At 44.7% G+C, this 26445-nt stretch overlaps 1 protein-coding gene and 1 long non-coding RNA gene across 4 annotated transcripts in view; one reads left to right on the top strand and one right to left on the bottom strand.

Moving 5' to 3' along the window:
• The window catches only part of lama5 (laminin, alpha 5), a 79554-nt gene that overhangs the window by 38100 nt on the left and 15009 nt on the right, over positions 1-26445 (top strand). Inside the window, exons 7-39 of one of the 3 annotated variants that reach the window (XM_037105385.1) lie at positions 7347-7462; positions 11112-11230; positions 11317-11407; positions 11520-11654; positions 11776-11838; positions 12331-12471; positions 12897-13034; positions 13145-13279; positions 13700-13834; positions 14014-14151; positions 14550-14602; positions 14805-14904; positions 15005-15057; positions 15344-15449; positions 15899-15998; positions 16155-16311; positions 17495-17624; positions 17838-17980; positions 18273-18376; positions 18828-18981; positions 19088-19251; positions 19634-19742; positions 19846-19943; positions 20064-20274; positions 20385-20511; positions 20598-20737; positions 20874-20989; positions 21110-21321; positions 21989-22190; positions 24394-24538; positions 24695-24835; positions 24977-25138; positions 26323-26430. In XM_037105385.1, the coding sequence (XP_036961280.1) occupies positions 7347-7462; positions 11112-11230; positions 11317-11407; positions 11520-11654; positions 11776-11838; positions 12331-12471; positions 12897-13034; positions 13145-13279; positions 13700-13834; positions 14014-14151; positions 14550-14602; positions 14805-14904; positions 15005-15057; positions 15344-15449; positions 15899-15998; positions 16155-16311; positions 17495-17624; positions 17838-17980; positions 18273-18376; positions 18828-18981; positions 19088-19251; positions 19634-19742; positions 19846-19943; positions 20064-20274; positions 20385-20511; positions 20598-20737; positions 20874-20989; positions 21110-21321; positions 21989-22190; positions 24394-24538; positions 24695-24835; positions 24977-25138; positions 26323-26430 (4246 nt within the window). Of the gene's footprint in view, positions 1-7346; positions 7463-11111; positions 11231-11316; positions 11408-11519; positions 11655-11775; positions 11839-12330; positions 12472-12896; positions 13035-13144; positions 13280-13699; positions 13835-14013; positions 14152-14549; positions 14603-14804; positions 14905-15004; positions 15058-15343; positions 15450-15898; positions 15999-16154; positions 16312-17018; positions 17161-17494; positions 17625-17837; positions 17981-18272; positions 18377-18827; positions 18982-19087; positions 19252-19633; positions 19743-19845; positions 19944-20063; positions 20275-20384; positions 20512-20597; positions 20738-20873; positions 20990-21109; positions 21322-21988; positions 22191-24393; positions 24539-24694; positions 24836-24976; positions 25139-26322; positions 26431-26445 lie in introns of all 3 variants that reach the window. The other 2 variants (XM_037105384.1, XM_037105383.1) reach the window with 2 other exon arrangements.
• Positions 24991-26294, bottom strand: LOC119023454. Its single transcript, XR_005076265.1, has 3 exons — positions 26192-26294; positions 25936-26089; positions 24991-25126 (listed from the first exon to the last, which is right to left on the bottom strand). It is a non-coding gene; the product is annotated as an uncharacterized LOC119023454 (long non-coding RNA).

Here is a 26445-nt window from a genome sequence, read left to right as displayed (position 1 = left end):
GCCTCCGACTGAACAAAGACGAGAGGAAACTTCTCTAAACACAGCCGGCTGTAAAAATGATTTGTGTCATTACGATGACTGCAATATGAAACCCGCACAGTAAATTACAAAAAATTCACAGCCCCGAGCTCGTGGCCGCGATCCAGACGACGAGAGTTTCAGTCTCTCTTTGATTCTGTGGTTTTGTTTCAGTGCCAGTGACGCCTGGCTTCATCTTTACGACGCACCTGTAATGCAAAATAAGAGAAAAAGATACATGAGGAGGAGAGTATCAGGAGAGAATGGGAGCATCTTCCAAGAAACTGAATGTATTTTGGTGCCTGATTTTTGATTTTATCAATCTTTAGGAACAAAAAGCTGAAAGTCTTTCACGTCATTAGTGTCAAAATCAAAAAGTCGAGTGAGAACACGAGGATCTGGTGCCAACTTAACTTCTCTGTCACTTTCGCTTTTGATCGACGAAAATTAAAAGCAGGATCTTTAGTTCTCACAGTGTTTCTCTCTCTACGCACTCACACCGCGTTAGAATAAGATGGATGGCAGCAGGAAGACAAAAGAGAGGGAAACATGGAGTGTGTCGATGATGATGATGATGATGATGACGATGATGATGATGATGATGATGATGATGATGATGATGACGATGATGATGAAACAGCTGGAGGAGAAGAAGAAGAAGAAGTTGTGTTTACTGTTTCTAACTTCCTGTCCCCGTTTTAGCTTTTATTGTTGAGGCAGATCAGCAAGATGGAGCTTGTTTTTATGTGTGTGTGTGTGTGTGTGTGTGTGTGTGTGTGTGTGTGTGCGTGAATTTCAAGGTAAGTGTCGGTTTCTCCTGAGAAGTGGAAGTTGGCAGCGTGTGATTAATTTAATGATACATGTTGATGTACATTAGTAGGTGTGTGTGCGTGCGTGCACGTGCGTACGTGTGTGTGTGTGTCTGTGTGTGTGTGTGTGTGTGTGTGTGGCTACCTGCACAGACTCGTTGAAGTTATGTCTGTTGTAAACGGTTGAGCTTCTTTTTTTTTCCGTGATGATGCACACGAGTGATTTGGGAATTTGGGAGGAAAGGAGGGATTCCGAGGGAGGAGACGGAGGAGACGGAGGAGGAGACGGAGGAGGAGACGGAGGAGGAGACGGAGGAGACGGAGGGCTGGTGGGATTATCAGACAGTTAGATGAACAATACTGCTGCCGGGAGGCGTTTACACTCTGGAGAAGATACGTATTAAGAAGTGATACGATCTCTGACTTCAGGAATCAGAAACAGACAGATTTGTATCAGTTAAAGTCGTTGAATATTCTTGTCTCTTGGTTCGAGCGCTGATTCGTTGCAGTGCTGCAGACACATGCAGCAGATGTTCTTACCTTCGGGACTGAATATGTGCGAGGTGCGTGTTGCAGCGGGCGAATAGAGCAGCTGTAAGTCTTCTCTCGGCTCTCTCACTGAAAAAAACAACCATAAAACTGTAATCTGAAGCATCTGATAGGAGATTATAAAGACATGATAGACTCCATGTTGGTACAGGACCAATCACAGCTTGCCGTGTTTCATCTTTTCAGTCTACGTGATGACAAACGTCCAAAACTGTGTATTTGACATCTTGTGCTTTGAAAACAGAAAGTATTGTAACTATCACAGTCTCTCTCGCGGCACCGGCAAATGTTTTATGATCTGAACACGAGATAAAACTATCGATCGTCCTGCCAGATGTTCATGTTAAATCTGTCAAGTCAAGATAAAATCAGGTTGATTTATTGTCAAACACTCTGGATTTGGAGACAACAAGCTCTGATTTAACTTTCGTCACCTCCTTGAATTACAGAAGCGACAGATCATTTACACTATCGGTCTAAAATGGGTCGCGTGTGCCTGTTTTCTTGGTGTTTAAACTCTGCAGCAGCGGTGAATCCCTCAGAGCGACGTGGAGGCTCGTGGCTCTAATGTCACTCTGCAGACACAGTGAGTCGTCTCTGTGTTTGAGTCTGCAGCCTGTAGACGCTGACCAGACGCCGATCAGCCTCTCGCAGCCTCTCGCAGCCTCTGACAGGTGTGTTGAGGTTCGGCGTGACCTCCCGTCCTCTCTGTCACTGACGTAGACACGACTGTGTGTGTTTGATGGGCTGTTTGTAATATCTGGCGGGGCCCCTGAGAGTCTCTGTCAGAAGAGGTGTGTATACTTTTCACATGTCTTGCCTGCCTGCACACACTAAAGCTTCACACGCTAACGCAGGATGTTGGGTTTTCTTTTTTGTCTAGATTGTTTGTATTTTCTCTCCCTTTTCTTTATATTCTCATTAATGCCTCCAAACACCCTCAAACAAATTGTAAGAAGAGGAGGGATTTGTGCACAGAACGAGTTCGACCGCTTCTAAATCTCACCGAAACACAATTATGTGTATCATGAGCTGTTTTAATGGCTCTGGTTCAGATTTTCAAACAGTCTCGGTGTGAGCCCAGACGTATATTTACACCTCAGGGAGTGTTTATACTGACACGCTAATGTATATCGAGTGTCTGTAGGGAGATGATGAGTAACTCACAGGACAGTCAGCATAAACACACACCGCCTGCTGGCTTCACTGCCTTTTTTTTTATTTGATTGGAGGGATTTACAGGGATCATGGTGATAAAACACATCATCTCTTGAGAATAAATTAGACACCACTATCATCCACGGAGGCTGTTTTTACTGTATATGATTGTCAGAGTTTGTTCTCCTCACAGTGAATCTGTGTTTATACTGTAGATGTCACGTTAATGATTTACTGTAGAGATTCGGCTGAAAATGTAACCAGAGGTCTTGAAGGTCTGCCTGAGTTTACTGTCAGTGCTGAAGCGTCGACCTGACGGTGTGTTCGGTGGTGTTTGATTTATCTTGTGATCGCTGAGGGAAGTATGCAGAGATTCGGTTACAAACGTTGCAGCATACAATGAAAACATGAGTAAATAAAGAGACGTATCATCATGATTTAACCCAGATCACCAGAATAAATGTTATTCAAGTGCATTTCTGCAAAACCACGATTAAGATCGAACTGAACGCAACTTTTTGTTGCAACTACACACATAATCCACTTGGTCGGAGTTAGAAAAGCATCTTCTGTTGGTTAAAAATGCCTGTTTGGTCGCCACAAAAGCAGCAAGAAATGTCCCTTAAAAATACGCAGCAGTGCGAGTCAAACTGCAGCCCTCCATGTGGGTGTGGTTGGTTATAACGCCTCCACCTTCCCCTCCATCTCCTGCTGCGACAGGTGGTCAATGAGCGCACAACGTAAACGTGAAACGACACGTTTGGTTCACAACCTTCTTCGTTATGCAGAAACATAATGTAATAATAAGGTCGTTAGCATTTCTGGCCCGATCAGTCGCGTGTTTCTGACATCGTGTTGGGTCACGTTGGTACCAGCCGGCTGCTCGTGTCGCAGTTTGTTCTGTTCGGCTCCATTTGGTTTCACTTTGCTGCTTCACCTCCAGTTCAGGATCAGAGCTCAGAGAGGCGAGGCTGCATCTGGGTTAATCATCAGCACAGCTGGGGTGTGTGTGTATGAGTGTGAGTGTGTGTGTGTGTGTGTGTGTGTGTGTGTGTGTGTGTGTGTCTGTGTCTGTGTCTGTGTGTGTGTGTGTGTGTGTGTGTGTGTGTGTGTGTGTGTGTGTGTGTGTGTGTGTGTGAGGTTGAAAAGAAAACAGACTTTTCCTTTGGGTGTCAGAAAAGTGTCGGGATAATAACAACGCATGAGGAGGAAGGAAACTGATTTTGTGCTTTTATAAATTCCTTTGTGAGAATCGAGCGTAATTCTATTAGATGGACTTCCTCTGGTGAGTGCCGAGAGATCTGAGAGGAGTCCGAGTCTGTAGAAAGATTCAGAGTTTCATCAGTAGATAACAGAGACTGTGAACACGGTCAGATTTGTTCATATTTGATGCTGAGAACTGAAGACTTAAGACTTAAACTGTTCTGAAAAACATGCGATTGTTGATTATCTGATTACATCTCATCTTGTTATCAATGTACATCAATTTAAACATTCACTTAATTACATTTATGGTCTTTTCTAGATTTAAAAATGTGATAATTTCTTGTCTTTTACCAGGCGAAGAATGTTTTTACTGCTTTATTGACACGTCACTGATCTTTTAATGATTTAATCTGATGTGTGCAAATATAATAGAGTAAAATAAAACAAATAGACATAGCAGGATATCCTGCTATGTATGAAGAACTGATGTTATAAAAGTATGATTTAATGGGAAAAACAAACAATATAACTTTTGTTAAATGTATTGAACATTGTTTGAATCATGTAAGTTGATATATTGTGATAAAAACTTCTTTTCAGTTGGGAAGAACTTTTATTTTGGTGCCTGCAGAAGCATTTACGTTTTAGATTTGATGGTTAAATCAGTGAGATGGACTCATGTTGTCGGTCTGTGCTGCACATTCATGTACGTCAGCTGGGCTGTAGTTACAAACAACACCAGGTAAAAACAATATTTCACAAAATCCCCTGAATCCTGAAGATAATAGAAAACATACGAAAGCCACAGAGACCAAAACAATCCGCCACAATCCAGACAGATGAACCTGAACGTCAGCCTGCAGCTGTTTGGCTTCACCAGAGGAGAGACTCACTTCAGAAGTCTGACAGTGTTTCATTTCTGACTCACATGTTAAAGAATAATTAACCTCAGAGACACGAATCCTTCTTCAAACTGTCTGAAGGACTCGTCAGATGTAATCTCCACCTCGTGCCTGCCGTATAAACGGACGTGAAGACGTGATTCTGGTGTTTCAAACAGTGAGATTCTGTTACGCTGTGGTTTACATTTCCATCAAACGTTCTTCAAACATTGACATATATCCAAGTCGAGTCGTGCAGTCACTGTGTGCGTGCACTTGCTGTTTCACAGGCAGGTGTTTGATTGACGCGACTCGAGGAATTCAAATAAAATCCCTCCTGACCTCATCGAGCGTTAGCGGAGACACTCGGCCTGGTTTGTGTCAGAGCGAAGGAATGCACGTCTGAAAAACCTCCATCAATACGGGACTTTGTTTTAACCTTGTTATATATCCAGCAGGTGCGTTACAGCCGACAGCAGGTCCGAGTTTAAAGGCAGCAGGTGACTGAACGCTGCTCTGCTGATATTATCGTGATGGCGTTGTGATGGAGAGAGCTGTTCTTCAGTGAGTTTACAGAAGCACAGTTCAGTGTAAGCAGCTCAAAACTAATGAAACTAATGAAAATATGAAGTATTTGCATTTTATTTGCCGGTCAGATTTAGTTGGAAACCCACGATATGGTATCTGACGCAGAGGAGACACTGAGCAGATATTATTTTAACACCAGAATCGCAGCTAATCAGGACAGATTCCCTCCAGATCGGCTGTAATTTGGTGTTTCAGTCCGAGGACGGTCGAACACTAATCATCTGTCTGGATAATCAACGTTCTGGATCGACTGCTGGCACACGAGCGTCTCACAGTTTTCCATGATTCGAATCCACCGCGTGGCTGATATCAAAGAGATCTGTTTAAACTTGGACTCACCTTGTTTTTATATATTTTGGCTCTGGGACAGTGTCAAACACATCTTCACAGTCATCAGCGTGTTTGGATTCCTCTTTTCTTCGTGCCACCACGCCGGCGCCAGTCGTGGCCATGACTCAGAGGATGAGCTGATTAGATTTCGGTGGCCAAACGTCGATAAACTGACCATAACTCAGGAATTCATACAAATAATGACGATGAAATTGGACACAGCTGTCAAACAGGATGAAATGACGATACTCTGACATTTGATATCCAAAAGGTCAGAGGTTAAACACGCTGTGACGTCGTAGCTCAGGAGCAGCAACTTAACTGGTTTTCATGGAGGCAAACGACCACGATGAGGTAATTATAGTTTTAAAATTCAGCCAGTTTATCAGATTAGATTCATCTTTAGTAGATACCTTCATCTGATCTTTGGCGCTGGCTGTGAATATCCTCACTGGTTTCGGCCGACGTCCCAGTAGACGCTGATCTGTGACCAGTTTTTGAGGTTCTGATGTTTCCGGTGTGTGTTCAGGGTTTGTTCCTGCGCGTTCAGGAAATGTATTCAAAGCCTGTATGTTCTGTATATGTGCTCGTAAATGTAAAGTAGGTCGAGCTCTGGATTTCAAATCAATTTAAAAAGTGAACTCCAGCTTTACAGCCCTGTGAGTAATGAGCTAAAGGTTTACTCAGCCTCCGTCAGGAAGCTGCTGGTCCACAGCTAACGATCCCAAACCAGGAAGTAGTGAATCTGGGTGGAAACCCTCCATTGAAAGTCATTTCCTTAAGAAAAAAAAAATGCTTGAACAGAGCTGCACGCCGGGGAGGGATGCATGAGCGAGCGTGTGAATTAAACTGTGAGGGATCGACTGGATGAATGGATCTGATAGTAAAAAAGGTGAAAGCTGGAAACACAATCAGCCTGTCGAAACACGATACGGAGGAACGTTATCAGCAGCGAGCAGGAACACAGCAGCAGAACAACCTCCAGGAAGAAGCTCAGACACTTAAAACGCTGAATTTAAAGATCTTTTCACGCCAGCAGACGCTCTTTAAGAACGTATTTTGTTCCTCGTCGTCACTTAAAATACATGAAATCAATTAAAACTTTGCTGGTTGTTTCAGGCAGCTTGAGATATTTAGTCAGAAATTAGTCGTTTCGGGACTTCAGAGTCAAACCACAAACCACAGGACTGACTTCTGTGAGGTGATTTTCTTGGATTGGGTTTTTCCTTCCTCTTTGATCACTCTCCTCTCCCTCCTGTGACGCCGTCCTCTCGTGTTTGTCTCTCTTTGACCGGTTAAAAGGACGAGAGAACAGCTTTAAGAGAGGTTTTTCTCTCCCCCCGCTGTGTTTTGGCCACACTCGGCAGGCCGCAGGTTTACAGACTAATCCGATTAAAAAGCTGCCGTCGACGGAGGAGAACGATTAACTCTTTCATTGTTGGGGGTCCATTTCCACTTTTCTTTTGACTTCCTGACACACTCTGCTTTCTTTCTTTCTTTCTTTCTTTCTTTCTTTCTTTCTTTCTGTCTTTCTTTCTTTCTTTCTTCCTTCCTTCTCTCGGTGAAGTGACAGTGGCAGGTTCAGAAGTGGAGGAATGTGAACTTTTAAGAACAGTTCAAACGATGTTTAACCCAAAACACAAGAGTCTGAGATAGGAACATACCAGCCCTGTGTGTGTGTGTGTGTGTGTGTGTGTGTGTGTGTGTGTGTGTGTGTGTGTGTGTGTGTGTGTGTGTGTGTGTGTGTGTGTGAACAGTATAATTTCAGTGTGTTTATTCCTGCTGTTGTTGTTGTCGTTGTTTGCAGGTTACAGTGTGACTGTCAGCACAACACCTGCGGACTGTCTTGTGACCAGTGTTGCCCCGGATACAACCAGTTGCCGTGGAAACCGGCCACGACCTACAGCGCCAACGAGTGCGAACGTGAGTACAGCCTGACACCGTGCACACACGCACACACACACACACACACACGCGGTCTGATCAGTGACCCCTGCAGAGGAATGTGTTTCTCTCTCATGTGTTGGTTCAACAGAGCTCGTCGGTCTTAATTTAACGAGGCCGAACAGACTCACGAGCTGCCGTCAGGTTTCCTTCACGACTTTCACACGTCGGAAATCTGGAAACTGTGTCACTTTAACCGTGAAAATGCTTTGAATAAACATGATTATGATAAAAATCTCGGGTATTTCCTTCCATATTCGTGCTCGGGGATCCTCCTGCCAGCGATTAACATCACATGTTCCAGAACATGGAAACACCTCTCAGCCAGTCCGGATCACAGTGGATGTAGTTAAATGTTATTATAACATTTAAAGGCAGCACCTTTGACAAATGAATGTCAAATCAGTATGAAGAGTTAATTATGTTTTCCCAGATCTGTTGGTTGTAGTTGATCCCAGTTGGACTCAGTCCGTCCAAATTTCATATATTTATTTAAAGAAATAAACTTTTCTTGGAGGATAATCAAACCCTCTCCTGCACTCTGTCTCTGTCCACCAATCTGGAGAAAACACTGTTTTATTTTTCAATGTCAAGAATTGTGATTATTTTCTTACGCAGACATTATGACACACTGTCCTTAATGTTGATTACTCAGCTAATAGTGAACAACATACAGTTTTGGGGGCTTTTTCAGGAAGCGTTTCCATCTTTCACTTCTTCCTACTAAATCTATATTTTTGTGCATTTACTTAATTTTATTTCTTTTCTTTGCTTTTGAGGGTTTTTTTGTCTTGTAATCTTTTTTTTTTTTTTACGATTCTCCAAATCCAGAATTCGATGTGACATTCGATCTTAAAGTCGCCAACTAAATTGATTTTCTTTAACTGTTTAAAATTACTTTAGATTAGATGTCAGTGGAAATAGTTTTTAGTTTTATTTTGGTGACTTTACTTCTTTCACATGTTTAATCAATAATGTATAAGGTGAAATAATGTTTTCTCTGCTTTCTGCGTTCAGTGTTCCTGCAAATATTCACATGTGAGCTTCTAAAGAACGATTTAATCTAAGTTTGGTATGTTTTTAACTTGTCTTTACTGTAAGACACATTTATAGATGAAGACATATTGACCTGTTTAAAGCCTTTAGCTGGAAGTTTAGTTGATTTCTTTGAAACAGTCTCTTGACTGTGACCCGTCTCGGCCTGTCGGGCGTCTCCGTGTTATCAAACCTCAGCAGTTCGTTATCAAAGCTGCAGTTATATTTAACAACACGTGTATCACAATGACAAAAAGGTCACCGCAGGGCAGCAAGATAGGAAGAAAACCACAGAGAGGAGATGTGAGAAAAGACTCGAGGCAGCTGTAGTTGGTCAGTGCTTCTATTTTGGAATATATGAGAGGAAGTGGTGAGATTTAACGTCCGCAGCATCGCGTTCAGCCCTTTAAAAGACCCATGAAAGTCAGCAGTTATGAGAGAATCTATAATCCAGCTGAGACTTGACGGACTCTCAGCTCTCAGTCGTCCTTAAAGCTCTTGTTTTTTCTTTGGTTGGCTTTCGCAAATATAAAAGGAGCAAAAAAAAAAAAACCACTTAACACTATCAGGAGCAGCAGGATAAAGGAGCGCTGGTTTATTCAGCCGGCACCTCTCAGGCGCTGAGGGGTCAGATAAGAAACAAACAACAAAAAACTCTATCAGAGTTTCAGTGACTCTGTATGAAGAGGGAAGGTCGGCCTGGATTATACGATCATGTGCATCTCAAGTATGCAACTCTTTGTTCTTTATCTTAGATTAAGTTGAAAGATGTCTGTAATCTTTTCACCGAGTTTATACGTGAAGCTGTGATCAGGTCAAGTTTGGGTCGTTTCCTCTTCAGTCAGTTAAAGGAAGTTACTTTGGTTTTTTTCGATGGATTATACAAATAACATAGTTTATCAAGCTTTCAATGTTCTAATAGACGGATCTTGTGGGAACATCTCGGGAGTCAGTCTCCAAAACACCCTCATGGTAAAATCCCAACTTAGAGGCAGAAATAAACACAACAATCAAATCATTTAAACTAACTTGTTGAAGTCGTAGTTGTCTTGCTAACTGTCCACTGCCAAGATGTTGACGTCTGCAGCAATCACACGGAGCTTCAGGATGGCTTGTTCAGAGTCCGGTTAGCTTTGTCCCCTTGTTTCCAGGGTTTATGCTAAGCTAAGCTAGTTTTCACTCTTCAAGAAGACATAAAGGACCTTCATACTCTGATGGCAGCGTGCCGACCTGCTCGTCAGTAGCGATAAACAGCTTCCTATCCAAAGTTTTCAAATCCTAGGAAGCGTTTGATTTCAAAGCCCCTCCCAGACTTTTACATGCATGTATGTTAAAATCAAACCTTTCAGCTCGTGTCATGTTGTTTCTTCTCTTCTCTTTGAGCGAACGTCTTCTAAAGTCCTTCAGAGTGCATCACAGTAGGATCTGAACGAGATGGCAGCGGCCTTTGATCACCGACTGTAATCAGACATGAAATAATCTTTTCATGACTCGTGAATTTTCCCCCCCCGACCTTCCTGTTTCTTCCCTCAGACTAAAAAGCCGTCTGATATCTGACTTTCATCAGACGTCCTGGTTGCGGTCGCGTTAATTACAGCTCGTTGTTTTGTTTGGAAACGCGCTGAAGACGATCCTCAGACGATCCTCAGACGTGATCTGAACACCTGTCGCAGGAAACAGCTGATCAGAGACGAACGTCTGAGGTTTCACACGTCTCACAAACCCGACAGGAGAAGAAGAGATGAAGCCGCTCTGAGTGTTAGTTAATCAACAATGACATCAGGATCGTCTGCTGCTGCATTTATTACTGTTCATGACTTTATTCTTTTTCCTCTCTGATCTCTTTTCTCCTGCTTCACGTCTCGCAGCACTTTTTACCCTCCAGGTGACAGTTCACACTTCAGCTTCATGTGTGTTTGTGCTCATTTGTGCATCTGTTGTTTTGTTGTTGATTCACCTGCTTGTGAAGAGATCTTTAAATCCACTGTTTGAATCCTTCCTGCCTCCTCTCACTTATTTAATATAAAGTTGATGAAACATACAGAGAATCGAAGGCTTATTTCAGCCGAGTTAGTTTATTTAAATTGCTCCGTTACAAGTGAAAACCTAATGAAAATCAACATTGTGTGATATTAGAATATGTAAATACATAATTTCACGATAAGAAGAAGAATTTGTGTTAATGTTGCACAACTTAAACCTGCTATAAGGAACTTTTTTAGTCATGAAACAGTTTAATTTCAGTTTAACACAGATGCTTCTACCATCAGCGAGAGGATCGACTGTTTCTACGTAGTTATTACGATTATTCTCAACGTCACCGGGTCTTTCAGATGTATTCTGGTCGGATAAGTCATAGAATTAAAGATATTTTTACAGCAGTGTTGAGGATGAATTGAGGAGCTCAGAGGAAGCTGCTCTGTAGTCCCGTAGTGCCGCACGAAAACAAAGTCCAGGTCGTCCTCACGGTCTCCATCCGTAGATAATTTGCCCATTTGTCATCCAAACATTCACACCGATCGCATTTCCATCGTTCTGTCTTGTAACTGTTGCCCTGAATCATCCGCTGTGCGCTTTAACTGTTTCGTTTCAGCGTGTAACTGTCACCGGCACTCGTTCGACTGTTACTACGACCCCGAGGTGGATCAGAGGAGAGGAAGTCTGGACATGCACGGACACTTCAGAGGAGGAGGAGTCTGCCTCAACTGTCAGGTAACAAACACTCTGGTTTATTCTCTTCATGACTGCCTGCATTGATGACAGTCATGATGAAGTAACTGTACTGGAAACTCTTTCAGCATCACACCACTGGAGTCAACTGCGAGCGCTGCATCCCGACCTACTACAGGTCACCTGATTACCCCGTCGAGTCCCCGCTGGCCTGCTCGCGTGAGTCTCAGCTGTCCGTCAAAATCACAGAAGGAGACATTAAAACTCTCTCCTTCACATCATCTCATGTTTTGTCTTTTTTTTTTTTTTTTTTCTTTTCGCCTCCCTGCAGGCTGCAACTGTCAGTCCGAGTTCACAGACGGCACCTGTGAGGATCTGACCGGTCGCTGCTTCTGCAAACCGAACTACAGCGGCGAGAACTGCGACTCCTGCGCCAGCGGCTTCATCAACTTCCCCGACTGTTACCGTGAGTCGCAGCGACAGACGCGCTGAATAAAACCGTCTGAGCTTCACAGGTTTATGTCCCAAAACATTCAAATCCACCTTGTTGTGTGGAAATAAAGATTACGACTCTGTGTGTCCGACAGCAATCCCCACGTATCCCACCAACAACAACAACGGCGAGGCCAAACCAGCAGGCGAGATCATCAGTAAGGCTTTATTTTTACTTTATTTGTTATTTCATATATTTGGGTGTTGCCTCCTGTTGTTGGCTCTGGATCCTGGAGTAGTAAATCACATTTAAATGAAACTTTCCAGCAAGTATTTCGATGGAGAAGCGTGCAGATTAGTCCGGTCCGATCTTCTTCTGTTCCCACGTTCTCCTCTCACCCTTTCAGCTGCTGATGTTTCTGCTGTACGTCAGACGTTTGAGGGAGTTTTGGGAAAACCAGTGTTGTGTGAACAGAATGTGACAAACTGAAAACAGTGTTAGACTCAAGTCGGCGTCCTCCGCTGTCATATCAGCCTGTTTGTGTTCGGTTCACTGAGGGGAGTTTCTGTTTCTCACGATCTTAGAGAGTAACTGTGACCCGGTTTTCTGTCTTTCTGACCACCTGTTCTCTCTCAGCAGAAGGTAGATAAATAACTTGTGTTGTTAAGAAGCATCGCGGGCAGCAAATGTTTCTGTTCTGTGTCTGCAGACTGTGAGTGCAGCGCAGCCGGGACGGTGGATAACTCCTGCAGGCCGGATCCCAGAACCAGGACCTGCGTCTGTAAACCTGGTTTCACCGGCGACCACTGCGACACCTGCGCTCCTGGTTTCTATGGACTCAACTGTCAGGGTGAGAGACGGTCACACGGACTGAGGAAGATCAACTAACTTACTGTGATGACGTCACTGCGTCATCGGTGCTACACTCTCAGAAGCTGCGTCTGTTCTTCCAACAGGCACGCAGACAAAAATACAAAGTGTGAGAGTCAGAAATCCCAGCAGCTTTATTTATCTGTTTGTTTATCCTGTGTGAGTTTACCACCCAGGAGCAGCCTCACACACACACACACACACACACACACACACTCCTGAACAAACAGCATTCCACTGAGCTGTGTTAATAGTCTAACACCGTTTCCTTCAGTCGGTGAAGCTGCTGAACACACAGTCACATCTGAGTAAAGTCAACACACTCAGGTTCGTGTCTCTCTGCGTCTGTCTGTCTTTATCTAACTCGCCGTGCGTTTGTGTGTTTGTGCGTTTGTGTGTCTGCAGGCTGTCAGTGTTCAGGTCCCGGCTGTCAGGACGGGTCATGTGACCTGGTGACGGGTCACGCCGTGTGTCGGAGCGGTTTCCAGGGTTCCCAGTGCGACCAGTGTGCACCGGGCTACTTCAACTACCCGCTCTGCCAACGTGAGTCGCCTGAGGCTGAGATGATCATTTATCAGATCTGTTGTTGGTCTTTCTATACAGATTTATGAAATGAAAAAAACGAGTTTCCTGCTCTGTGTGTCTGTCTGCAGTGTGTGGCTGCAGCTCAGTCGGCTCTTTGCCCGAAGGCTGCGACGCGTCCGGTCGTTGTCTGTGCAGACCAGAGTTTCAGGGTCCTCGATGTGAGCAGTGCAGATCTGGTTTCCACTCCTACCCCAACTGTCAAGGTGCGCACACACACACACACACACACACACACACACACACACACCTGAAGGTCTGATTAAAAGCATCTGCCCCAGCTGATCCCGACACGCTGTAATAAAAAGAGGCTGAACACATGGAGTCACTTCACTTTACTCGCCTTCTTATGAAGTGTTATATTGCCTCGTTTAGTTTTATGAAGCTTTATTGAGGTCTCGCCTTTTCAGTGTGAAGAAAATATTCAAGCTAACATAATACAGCTGTACGGAAGATATACGAGACATCTCCAAGATATGGGACAGAGTTTGGTTGTAGGGTTGCTAGTTTGAATCCCTGGACTGGTTTTGATTTAAACATCCAGCTTCAATCGTGCTCCGAAAATGTAGATTTTTCTGCAAATAGAAGGGAAGTATTTCAGATTCGCCGCCTCGATGTTTTCCCAGTGTGCACCTGTGATCCTCGCACCTCATTGGACACCAGCTGCACCGCGTCGGGTCACTGCCACTGCCGGCCCAATTACAGCGGCGCGTCATGTGACCAGTGTGCTCCTGGTTACTACGGTTACCCCAGCTGCACACGTAAGTCCCCGAAAACGTAATCGTCATTGCTGATGATGTTACTTCTCCCAGGAAGTAATTTCACCTGTTTGCTTCGAGTCTACCTGTGGACAAAATAATAGAAACACCTGTAAATCAATATATCTATATATTGATCCATAAATGATTAATAACCAGAGCGTATTTTGTGTCTGCCGCAGCCTGTCAGTGCTCTGCAGAAGGTTCCCGCTACATCAGCTGTGACCAGGTGAGCGGACAGTGTGTGTGTCTGCCCAGCGTGGTGGGACTCAGGTGTGACAGCTGTGCACACGGCTCCTACGGCTTCCCCAACTGCCAAGGTGATAACACACACACACACACACACACACACACACACACACACACACAGACACAAGGTAAACATGATAGAAGTGAGGTGTGACAGAAGCTTCTCTTCGATAAGTTGAATTGATTACTTGTCTAATTGTTGCGGCTCCTCTGGTGTTTGTGTTAGTTATCTAACTTAAAAACAAGAGGAGAAACTTTATGTATTATATGTGTTATATTAGATGTCTGACCAGGTTAGTGAGTCGGCTACAACTACAACAAAACAAACTATTTTTGTACAGGAAACGTTAATAATTAGCGTCTGTGTCATGGGACCATGTCTACCGTATCTGACAACAGGACAGTTAACATGCTAGATAACTTACAAACATCCGAAATTAAGACATTTTTGTCTTCATTGTTTTTAAAGCTGGAACCTGTCACCCTGCCGGCTCCGCTCCTTATGCTGTACAGAGACCTGTGGTGAGTCGTCATGTGTTCGTCTGTTTTTTAGCTCATTTTGTAATGAAAGTAATGACTGAGAGATGAATGAAAGTGAAGAATCTTGGATCAGAGACTTGATGCAGCAGTTTAAATGTGCTGTTTCGTCATGTTTTATCTGTGTAGCCTGCACATTAACTGACAGGTGGAATATTAATGTGTTATTTGTTTATTCTCCTCTCAGGGTCAGTGCGAGTGCCGTCCACATGTGGAGGGTTTGGCCTGTGACACATGTAAACCTCTGTACTGGAATCTGTCTCCTGACACTCCTGAAGGATGCTCCAGTGAGATATACCTCAAACACACACACACACACACACACACACACACACACGTCTCCAACATGTCATGATTGTGAATGAACTTGTTTTCTTTCCGCTGCAGACTGTGAGTGTAACATCGCAGGTACTCTCAGCGGTGTTGCAGAGTGTTCACAGGTGAGAGAATTCAACTCTGTTGTTTTCTGCTTTAAGTCTCGATGAGGAAACGTATGTAGATCTGCACAGGCTTTAATAATAACTACATAAAAACAGCGCTGATGGTCTCGTTGGCAGTAAGATCGTAACAATGGCAGGTTTCGCTCTGCATGTCAGGTTGAACCAGTAATGAAAAAAAAAGAATGAATAGTGGCCTCGTTCTCAAACAAAAGCCTTTTAATAGATGAGTCCTTGTGCTTCCTGTTATCTTATGATTAATATGAATCTCTTTCTTTGTTCCTGACAGGAAACCGGTCAGTGTTTCTGTAAACCGAACGTCTGCAGTGGACCCTGCTCCACCTGTAAGGACGGCTACTACAACATGCAGGAGCAGAACTACTTCGGCTGCCAGGGTGAGTTCTCACCTGATCAGGCTTGATTAGACTATTTATCTGGTCTGGTATGGAGAGGAGAGGGAAGGAAAGGAAAGGAAAGGAAATGAATGGAAGGTGAGGAAAGGAAAGGAAATGGAAGGAAATGAAAGGAAAAGGAAACAGAAAGGAAAACGGAAAGGAAAGAGAAACGAAACGAAACGAAAGGTAAAGGAAGGAAATGAAAGGAAAAGGAAACGGAAGCGAAAGAAAAAAGAAACGAAAGGAAAGGAAAAAGAAGGAAATGAAAGGAAAAGGAAACAGAAAGGAAAACGGAAAGGAAAGAGAAAGGGAAGGGAATAAAGGGAAAAGGAAAGGAAGAAAAGGAAGGAAATTAAAGGAAAGAGAAAGGAAAGGGAAGGGAATGAAAGGTGCTGCCATCTTGTATTTGTCGACCTGTTATTGACATTTTGTGTGTCTTGTGTTTTCAGGTTGCCAGTGCGACGTCGGAGGCTCAGCCGGTCAGTCGTGTGGCGAGAGGAACGGACGCTGTCGCTGCCGACCCAACGTGGAGGGACCGAAGTGTAATCTGTGAGTTTAAACAGCTGCAAGACTGATCGGAAAAGAATTTAAACGTCATTGTATCGTCAGTATATTATCAGATAACTGAGACGATAAAAGGCATGGATCTGGAAGACTTGATTTCCCTCGAAAATCTAAACCAGCACTTGTGTTTTTCTGCGTCAGGCCTCGTCCGGATCACTACTTCCCGGATCTCCATCACCTGAAGTTTGAGATCGAGGAGGGAACCACGCTGGACGGCCGACCGGTGAGATTCGGCTACAACCCTCTGGAGTTCAAGGACTTCAGCTGGAGAGGTTACGCTCAGATGTCGCCCATCCAGGTAGGAACATGTTACCACTAGTCCAGTGCAGATTTGGTTGGATAAAACAATTAAAATATGATTAAATATATATAACGTAGACGTTTCAAGCATTGAATACTCCAGATTATACATTGTTTTTCTTGCAAACTCACAGATTTATTCTTTACTTAAATTTAATGACAGTAAAATGAATGATATGTCTTTTAATTTGTTTTTATGAGTTTTGTGTTTTATACTTTGTGTATTTTGTGACTGTGGCCCCTGATTTATTCTCCTCCTGCATGAAACAGACATTTAACTGGACATTTAAAGGGATATTTCTCTTTGATAGAGTAACTTCTCAGCACATATTCCTCCAAACAACATGTGAAACTCGTCTTCCTCGTCTTGAAGCATCAAGTGGATCTTGTGGAAAGATATTTTTAAAGATTAACTAGTTCTTAGTTTTGATGTAAGTTTGTGCTGAAAAGTGTTGAATCAAAGAGAAATATGTTGGGTTGTATTTTGTTTTTCTGTGTTTCTTGCTGGTTCGCTTTTATCGGTGAAGGTGAAGCTTTTAAAGTCTTGCTTTTGGTTTCTTCCCTCTTCTTGTGTCGGTGTGTTTTCCCTTCTCCCTCCTTCGTGTATTCTCTGTTATCTTCCTCTTCTATCTTCTTCTTCTGTGGTATGTGTACTTCTTTCTTTCCGTACGTCCCTGCCTCCCTTGCTCGCGGGTCTTTCGGCAGTCCAAAGTGTTGGTGTCGGTGTCGGTCAGCTCTCCGGACCTCTTCCATGTGGTGCTGCGCTACGCCAACAGGGTTGGTTCGGACGTTCTGGGCCGGGTGTCGGTGATCGAGGACGGCAGCTGGAGCTACTACTGTGGTAACTGTGAGTGCTGAATGGGGCTCTTCTTCTTCTTCTTCTTCTTCTTCTTCTTCTTCTTCTTCTTCTTCTTCTTCTTCTCTCATCCTCTATCACTCGTTCCAGTGTTGGTAGTTGGTAGTTAGAGTCCTCTTCTTCTTCTTGTGTGTGTGGTGGTTGGTGGTTGTGAACGGTTGCTGGTGGCGGCTTCTCCTCCGTCTTCTCTCACCTTCCGGGCCACAGATCAGTACAGAGTTCAGGGATTTAAGACTAAGGATTTTCTTCTTCTTCTTCTTCTTCTACCCTCCACACTTCTTCTTCTTCTTCTTCTTTTCTTCTCTCCCACTCGCCTCTGCTGTAGACGGCAGTGAAGCTTCAGGTTTATGTGAACGAGGCAGACGTCTATCTGACTCGCTTCATCCTCAGATATGTTAACTCTGAGGGCGCCACCTCCAACGGTAAAATAACAGCCTATCAGGTCAACCGCAGAGGTAGGTGTCCACCAATCAGGAGAGAGAGCATCAGAGCGACTGTTGTGATGTGTGTTTGAGTGTTTGAGTGTTGTTTCTAGCACACTACCACATCATGTTTGTATTTTTATTGAATTTTAATGATTTTGAATCGTTTCAGTGTTGTTGCTGTGAGGTTAACACCTCATGTTTCTGGTGTGTGTGTGTGTGTGTGTGTGTGTGTGTGTTTTCTAGGTTCAGAACAGTCCAAACAGATCGTCTTTGCTCCCAGCGTGGAGCCGACGTTCGTCAACGTTCCCCAGAACAACTTTGTGGAGCCGTTTGTCCTGAACCCGGGAACCTGGACCGTGGTGATCGAGGCTGAGGGGATCCTGCTGGTGAGACACACACACACACACGGACACGGACACACATGGACACACACACACACACCGGTCACTGTAAAACATCTTTTTTCACACACACAGGTGACACGATAATGGAGCGTTAGCACTCAAAGCCGAGGGATAAATAATAATCACGTTTTGCTGAGATAATGTCGCATTTTAACCACTGCAACCCCCAGAAACATGTCAGCACAAGATGACAAAATGAGTTCAGGTTTGCACAGTTTGTATTTATTGTTCATAAACCCAACAACACTGTGCTCCTGCTCTGTTTTGCCCTCAGGATTACCTCGTCCTGCTGCCCAGCGCCTACTACGAAGCTCCCATCCTGCAGATCAAAGTGACCGAGCCCTGCACCTACAGCGCTGCACCTGACGCCAGCCAGAAGTACGTATGCACCAATATCATTTACTAAAATCAAATAAACAGTTACTGGAGGAGGAACAAAAATGATCGATTGAGGGCTGGGAAGTCTTTACTGTTTTTTAACTAGCGCACCTTTTTCGACTAACGTGTTTTAAACTCCACCATTGAAGGAAAAGTTTTAGGAAATATGTTTATTCACTGTGTTGCTGAGAGTAAGATATGATCAGTGCCACTCTAACATCTGTACAGTAGATAATGCATGAAGCTACAGCCAGCATGCACTTAGCTTAGCTTAGCTTAGCTTAGCAGAAAGACTGGGAACAGAGGGAAACAGCTAGCCTGAGGAATAAGTTGTACGTGGGACTATTTCTTGGCTGAGCGCGATGACTTCCTGAATTCTCCACTGGTTACCTGGTAACCACCTGATGAAGACACTCACGAGATGAACGGCCCTGTGTGTGTGTGTGTGTAGCTGTCTGCAGTACAGGTATCTGTCTCTGGACTCCTTCCCCTCCATCTCCGGCAACGACGCCAACTGCGTCAACGACAACCACCTGCCTCGCCCCTGCCCGACCGAGAGGGTCACCCCTCGTCACCCCGACATGGCCGTCTGCAGTGGCTACGATGTAAGAGATGAACAATGTTGGTGCAGGGTGATTTTTTTTTTTTTTTTAATTCAAGAGGTAGGAACAAAAGCCGTTAACCTTTATTCCCTTTTCTTTTCTGCTGCAGATCAGCGTGGAGATGCGAGGGCGCCTGCCGTCTGCAGGCGAACACGTTCTGGTTGTAGAATATTCCAGCGAGGACGAATTACCCCAAACTCTGTCCGTCGCTGTGAACATGCCGGGAGCTCGAACACACCAGCACCGCGTCACTCTGCTGCACTGCAAGTACAGGTACGGAGACGAGCTGACCTGAGAGGATTTTTACTTAATAAGTGTCTTCATTTTTCTTTACTTTAAATGATGAATTTTATAAAATACAAAGGAAGAGAGAAAAAGAGCGGAACAGAAGTCTAGTCTCAGTTTTAGACCTCTTAGAGTGACATGTTTGAATGTTTGGACATTTCACATTATAAGGGACACGATGCAAAGAGACAACAAAGAGATTAAACAGATGTAATGATGAACAGCTGACAGGATGCTGTGTTTAATCTGTCTGCAGTCTGGTTTTCCTGCTGTGTGTGGACTCAGCTGGTTCACAGCTCACCGTCACTGTCTCCACTTTATTAAGTCCGTCAACAGCTCTTAATCACTGTGTGTGTGTCTGTGTGCGTAGCTTCCTGTGTCGAGTCGTGGCCGTCGACGAGCAGAACAGAGTGGCCGTCCTCTCTCTCCCCGCCGACGCAGAGATCCAGCTCATCTCCGAACAGGCCAGCTTCTTCCTGGTGGGAACGGTTTTAAGATGGTTTCGAGCGTAAAACGTAAAGCTGAAGATGAAGGAAGTGACTAAACATGATTCTGTCTTGTGTGTTTCCTCGTCGTCTTCAGCACAAAGTGTACCTGGTGCCTAAAGATCAGTTCACCATGGAGCACGTGGAGCCTAAAGTCCACTGCATCAGCACTCACGGGCAGTTCTCACCTGACAGGTAAAGCAGCTAAAAAGCATACCATCAAAACTCCCCTCATGAAATATTCACATTTTTTTCACCATACGCTTCTTCTTCTTCTTCTTCTTCTTCTTCTTCTTCTTCTTCTTCTTCCTGCAGCTCCTCCTGCGTCCCCTCGCGCTTCCAGACCCCGTCGGACTCGCTGGTCCTGAAGGAGGGTCAGAGCTCCTCCATGCAGGAGCCCATCCTGGCCTCCCCAGCAGCTGCTCCTCCTCTGTCCTACCAGAGTGACGCTCCGACCTGGACCGGAGGAGACCGACCTCCTCATGGAGCCGATAACAGCGACCACGTCCGGCTGGATTCAGTGCAGGTACGGACGCTGATGGAGGAAGAAGCAGGGCTGCAGATTTTAATGTTGGACTGTGTTTGTTTGGTCCATTTAGTCAGCTGGAAGTAACTGTCATCACCTTCCTTACCCAGAATGCAGCGGTGTACTCGACCCGTGTCCACGCCCTCGGACGTTACGTCTTCATCCTCCACTATCACCAGCCTCACCACCCCACCTACCCCGTGCAGGTTTACATCAACGGTGGACGGATCTGGCAGGGTAAGAGCCGAACGAACTTTTAGAAAGCAAACGTGTAACACTGAGTAAAAGTCAGCCCAGATTATATTTGTGCTCCTGTGCTTCAGGTCACGCCAACGCCTCCTTCTGTCCGCACGCTTACGGCTGCCGTAACGTCCTGGTTTCTGAGAATCAGATCATTCTGGATGTGACCGACCACGAGCTCTTCCTCACGGTTCAGATTCCTGCCGGCAAAACGCTGTGGCTGGTTAGTTCTCACTGCTTCACTGCTTTTATTTGTCTGCTGTTCGTTTTCCAAAATCATCTGACTTTTCTGCACAGTGCAACAATTAAAGTACCCTCTTCCTCTCCCCCCTCCATCCTCCTCGGTCGTGTCTCTGCAGGATTATATTCTGGTCGTGCCCGAGTCGAGCTACAGCTCCAGCCACCTGAACGAGGAGCCTCTGGATAAATCATACGACTTCATCAGCAACTGTGGCCAGAACAGCTTCTACATCAAGTCAGTGTCTCAGCAGGAGTTTAACAGATCATAGCAGAGCTGAGCTGGTTTGTCTCGGCTGTTGTTGCCACTTTTATTTTCTTTAGAAACATTTTTTCACTTCCTCCTCCTTCTCTCCAGTCCCACCACCGCCTCTCCGTTCTGCCTCGGCTCGGCGGTGTCTCTGTCCGCCTTCTTCAACAACGGGGCGATGCCGTGCGCCTGCCACGAGGTCGGCGCCGAGAGCGACACCTGCGAGCAGTTCGGCGGTCAGTGCAGCTGCAGGCCAAACGTGATTGGCCGGGACTGCTCCATGTGCGCCACGGGCTACTGGGGATTCCCCAACTGCAGACGTGAGTGGCTGAGACGTGATTTATTAATATGGCCGTCTGATGATGAGTCACTTATATTTAGGTAACTTCATCCTTAACAAAGTTTTAGTTGACTAAAAGTATTTATTTTCTTATTTTAGTCCATAAAAAACTCATTATTTTAACCTCAAGAAAATCAGTTTTAAGTGTTTTAGTCTCTTGAGTCAGTTTAGTCGGATGATTAAGTTGATCTCCTTAGAGAATAAAATTATTTTGTCAGTACCAACTGGTACTGTTATAAGAGAATCCAGTAATATATTTATTGTTTGGTTTTAAAGCCCTGAACTCACTGTTTTTTTATTTTATGTGCAAGAAATGTGTGTAAATAAGAAATTAAAGACGTATGAGCAGTATGAGTCTTTGCCCCAGTTCCTCTCACGCAGGGGTATTTTCAGGTCAGGCGCCTGAATATTCCCTCAGAAAAATATGTGTTAAGTGTAATTTTTGCATTTAAAATGTGTGTAATAGTAATTCAGGGTTATCAAACTCTTATAGATTGACAGTTGAGGTAGAACATTCATCTCAGGCCAACAGCAGCTTTGAATTTTACTTTGTGCTGGACTGTGATCGCAGGAGAAAGAACATCATTGTTGATTTATTCTTGAACTAAAATTCTCTTCCTCTGTAACTCATCGTCTCTTCGCTCCAGCCTGTAACTGTGGCACGAGGTTGTGCGAGCCGGTGACCGGTGACTGTATCTGCCCACCGAGGACGCTGCGACCCGAGTGCACCCAGTGTGAGCCCCAGACGTTCGGCTGCCACCCGGTTGTTGGCTGCGAGGTCTGCAACTGCTCTCGTCCGGGCATCGTGTCCCCCGACGTGAGCTGTGATACGCTCAGCGGACAGTGCAGGTGAGACGAGACGAGACAGATGAGACTGTACAAGTTGTTTGTGCTGAGTTTCCCTCATGGCTGATTGCAGGTGATTCAGATCACCTGCTGACTCCTGATTGAGGAGTGGAAGCAGCTTTGGGGCGTTTCCCTCCCAGCCAATCAGAGTCAGTGTTAACCTCTCTGTGAAGGCTTAAAGGAGGCGGAGACTCACAGGTGGTTTTCACCTTCATTCTGAACCTCAGTCCCCTTTCATGGTCAGCCAGAACTTCTGGTCTGTTTAGGTCCTCTTTTGTTTTCTTGTCCGTCCACAACTTTGCGTGAGGAAACTGTGTGTATAAAAAAACAAGCTGCCGTTCACCTTCAGCTTACCTTTTTATTCCCCCTGGGTTTTATTGGACTCTATTGTTTATTATACCCTGAGGAGACATTTGTTTGTTGGGCATTTCCCCCAGATTTTCATGTTTTGTGTGTATATTCGTATGCAGGTCGGGCTGCCAGCACCGCCACAATATGAAGAGTGATTATTCACCTCAGTAACATGAAGAAGACCCGCTCAGCACCACCACACACCAAAACAATAACTTCAGTCTTCTCATTTACCTTCAGTTTAATGCTTCTTGTTTTCTTCAGAAGCCATAAATCACCTGCGTCTGTCTCTCTGCCCACACTGTGACGGGAAAAAAAAACAACATTTCTGTTTCAGCAGGTTCATCTCTCAGATGTCAAGGCCCCCGTTTGGGAAATACCTAAAAAGGCAGTTATTCCTCTGCCCGTTTGTGTTTCCTGACACAGTCTTGGCCGCCGCTCTCGCTCGGTTGATGTGACGCCCGGCTGTACTTGCCAACTCTCGTCTGTGTTGTGTGGAAGCTGCAGGTTTATAAACGTGCTTCTTCTGAAGTCTGCCAAGATTTTATTCACCCTTTAGTGTTTAAATCTTGATGATTGGCCTCATTTGACACTGTTGTTCCACTAAACCTTTTCTGGAAGCTGCCAGTCGGCCTCATTCATGTTCACAACATCAGTCTGGTTCAGAGGAGGATCAGTAATTGTTGCAGGTCTCTCCTTCATCCAGACTTCAGCCTGAAGAAACAGACGCTCCACTAACAGCTGTTACTGGTCGGTCGATGACTGAATGCCACAAAATCTTTTATCTTCATTCCGTCTTCCTTTCCTTTATAGATAGTTAGGAGGATTGACAGGGCAAATCTTAGCTGATGTTACGAGAATACCTCTTATTTTTAATTGGGAGACGTAAATAAGTAACTTTTAACAGTTGATGGAAGATGCCTCATAAAACTCAACATGTTAGCGTCGGAGAGGAGGTTGATGCTTCGTGTTTCTTATCTTTCCAAATAATTGACTGGGCCGATAATTATGCGATCAAACAAGTCAGATCTGACACAATATCAGTGATGAACCTGCAATCACACCGTGAACACGAGCTTTTACTAAATGGATGTGAAGAAAACAATAATTTGTGAACCTTCTCTGTCGTTACATTTCATTTATTTTAACTGATAGAAAAAATGAGATATGTGTTTAGTATTGGTGACTTCCTGATGTTGGTGCATGTATTAAGAGTGCTCTTCTCAGTTAATGTAATCTACAACATGTTCATCTCTCTGATTCTGTGCCTGTTGCTCTGTTTTTATTTTATTTCTGTCTTTCTCTCTGTAAACGTTTTCTCTGTCCTCCAAACTTTCTGCCAACATATTTACCTTTTTCCATCTTCTGGCGCGTCTTCCCTCTTTCTTCTCCACATCATCTATGGTTTTTTTTTTTGTTTTGTTTTTTTGCCTCGCTGCAAACATCAAGGCATTTAGATACCTTAAATCATTTTAACATGATTCACACACACACACACACACACACACACAGATACATTGAGGAATGTGTCAGCTTTGTCGGGACAAGACAAGGATGTAAAACAGGACACGTTCTTCTCTGCCTGAAGACACTAAAGATCACAGCAGCTGGTGTGCGCACACACACACACACACACACACACACACACTTGCATGTACCTTGCAGTCAGCTTTGTCTGTTCTATCTATTTAACGATATTAATCATCAGTTAGTCAGATGACTGAGAGCAATAAACATTTCATCTGCTTCAAGACTGAAATTGGATTTAGCCCTCAAAGTTCAAAGGTCAAAGATTTCCACTTTATCTTGACGGTTTGTTTCTCAAACATCAACGCCTGTTAACTTTATTTAACAGATGTAAGAACAACGTCGTCGGCCGTCAGTGCGACCGCTGCGCTCCTGGTTTCTACGGTTACCCCAAGTGCAGGCCGTGCGACTGCAACGAGGCCGGAACCGAGGAGGACGTGTGTGACTCCTTCACAGGACAGTGTCTGTGCAAGGTGAGGCGGCGCGCACACACACACACACACACACACACACACACACAAACACACACACACACACACACACACACACACACACACACACACACACACACACACACCTCCAGCACCCACAGTGTGTTCTGACCCGCTCTTTGTCCTCCACCACTGCAGGAGAACGTCCAGGGTTCTCGGTGCGATCAGTGCAGAGTCGGCACGTTCCACCTGGACCCGACCAACCCGAAGGGCTGCACCAGCTGCTTCTGCTTCGGGGCCACGGACCGATGTCGCAGCTCCGACAAAAGACGCACTGAGGTACGTCTAAACTCTAAAACTAAACTCGGCATGTCCCTGCACGCTGTTAAAGGACGTCTCTAAAACCAAACTGACTCCCACTCAGAATTAAGACATTTCTGTTTATTTTAATCGATGGCTCTTCTGTCGTTCTCCCTGTAGATCATGAACATGGAGGGCTGGGTGTTGCTCGGCGCGGACAAACAGGAAGTACCGGTCGTGGTGTATCCGGGTCAGGATCTCGTAGAGGCCGATCTCAGCGACGTGCCCGACGTCTACCAGGACCTCCACTGGCACGCTCCGAAGACTTACCTGGGAGACAAGGTGAGAGAGGAGGGACGGCCCGTGGAGAGGTTCTGTTCAACTGAAAAATACTCGAGGAGGAAATTTGAGGGGATGTAAAACACAAAACAGAAGCAATATTGGTGGATTCGTAAATATGTGCATTTGAGTTTTCTGCATCGTTGGAGGATATTTTGTGCCCCAGAGATAAATGATCGACATGTGTTTTTAATAACCTTTGCGCTCCAGTTATCAGGTGAGATATATCAGAGCCGTCTGTCTCTAAAACATCTGGAGACGAAGCGGAGGTGTTTGTTGTCATTAATCATTGAAGGTTGACTGAAGATGATTCTTACAGATGTCAAGATTTAATGACTGATAATCAAAATAAATCCAGAACACGCAGAGGGAGATCACGAAATCACGGTTTGTTTGTGTCAAAGAAGACGAAGTTTTCCTGTTGAGGGTTGGACTTTGCTTTGCTCGAGGAACTCTTTAAAAACTAAATTACAAGTGTTTGTTTCCGAAGAACAAGAACTTCTAGAGGGGTGAAAAGTCTCAAACAAAAAGCCAGATCTAAACAATTTACTTTTACAAGTATGATTTATTTCTGGGAATAAATTGATTTGCTCTTTGCTGAGAGAGAGGATGAAGAGGAAGATCAGCACCGCTCTCATGTCTGTGTGTTCAGTATATTAAGATATAATCAGGTGAGGGTTAGCTTAGCATTAAGACTCCTGGTTCAGCATGTCACTCCCTTTTTAAACCATAATCGCACACATTAAAGAAGCTGCTCTTGAAAGATGCTGTAACTTGGCCTCGCCTTCGCTGTGACTCACCGGTGAAGATGATAGAAACACGAACACTCAGACGGTCACGTCTCTCGTCCTGATCCGGAGGCTCAGGCGAGATGTTTGGATACAGATCAGTGTTTCGTCTTCGACGTCCCGCTGCGCTTCATGAAGCCGCTTCAAACGCCGGCTGTGCCAAAACCTGCATGGTTACCATAGGAATGAAAGCACACGGGCCTCAGATCGTGTTTCCGTACAGTCTGAATGTAATCCACTGTTGTCTGGATTAAGCGAGAGATTAAACCTCTGTGTCTGTGTCTCCCTCCTTATTTATGTTTTCAGTCTGTTCTTTCCTCCTTAAAATTCCTTTTTGTAGTTTTACAGTTTGTTTTTTCATGTGAAAGTCTCATAAAACCACCATGTCACCCCCTCCAGGTCTCGTCCTACGGAGGTTCTCTGAGGTATCGTCTCCACACTCAGACCATGAGAGGCGACGTGTTGTCTCTGCCTGCAGAAGCCTCCAGGCCTGACATCATTCTCAAGGTGCAAAACACACAC

This window comes from Acanthopagrus latus, chromosome 7, assembly GCF_904848185.1.
Source record: "Acanthopagrus latus isolate v.2019 chromosome 7, fAcaLat1.1, whole genome shotgun sequence".
Taxonomy (NCBI): Eukaryota; Metazoa; Chordata; class Actinopteri; order Spariformes; family Sparidae; genus Acanthopagrus; species Acanthopagrus latus.
The sequence above is the reverse complement of the archived record's forward strand: the minus strand, read 5'-3'. Positions and strand labels throughout refer to the sequence as shown.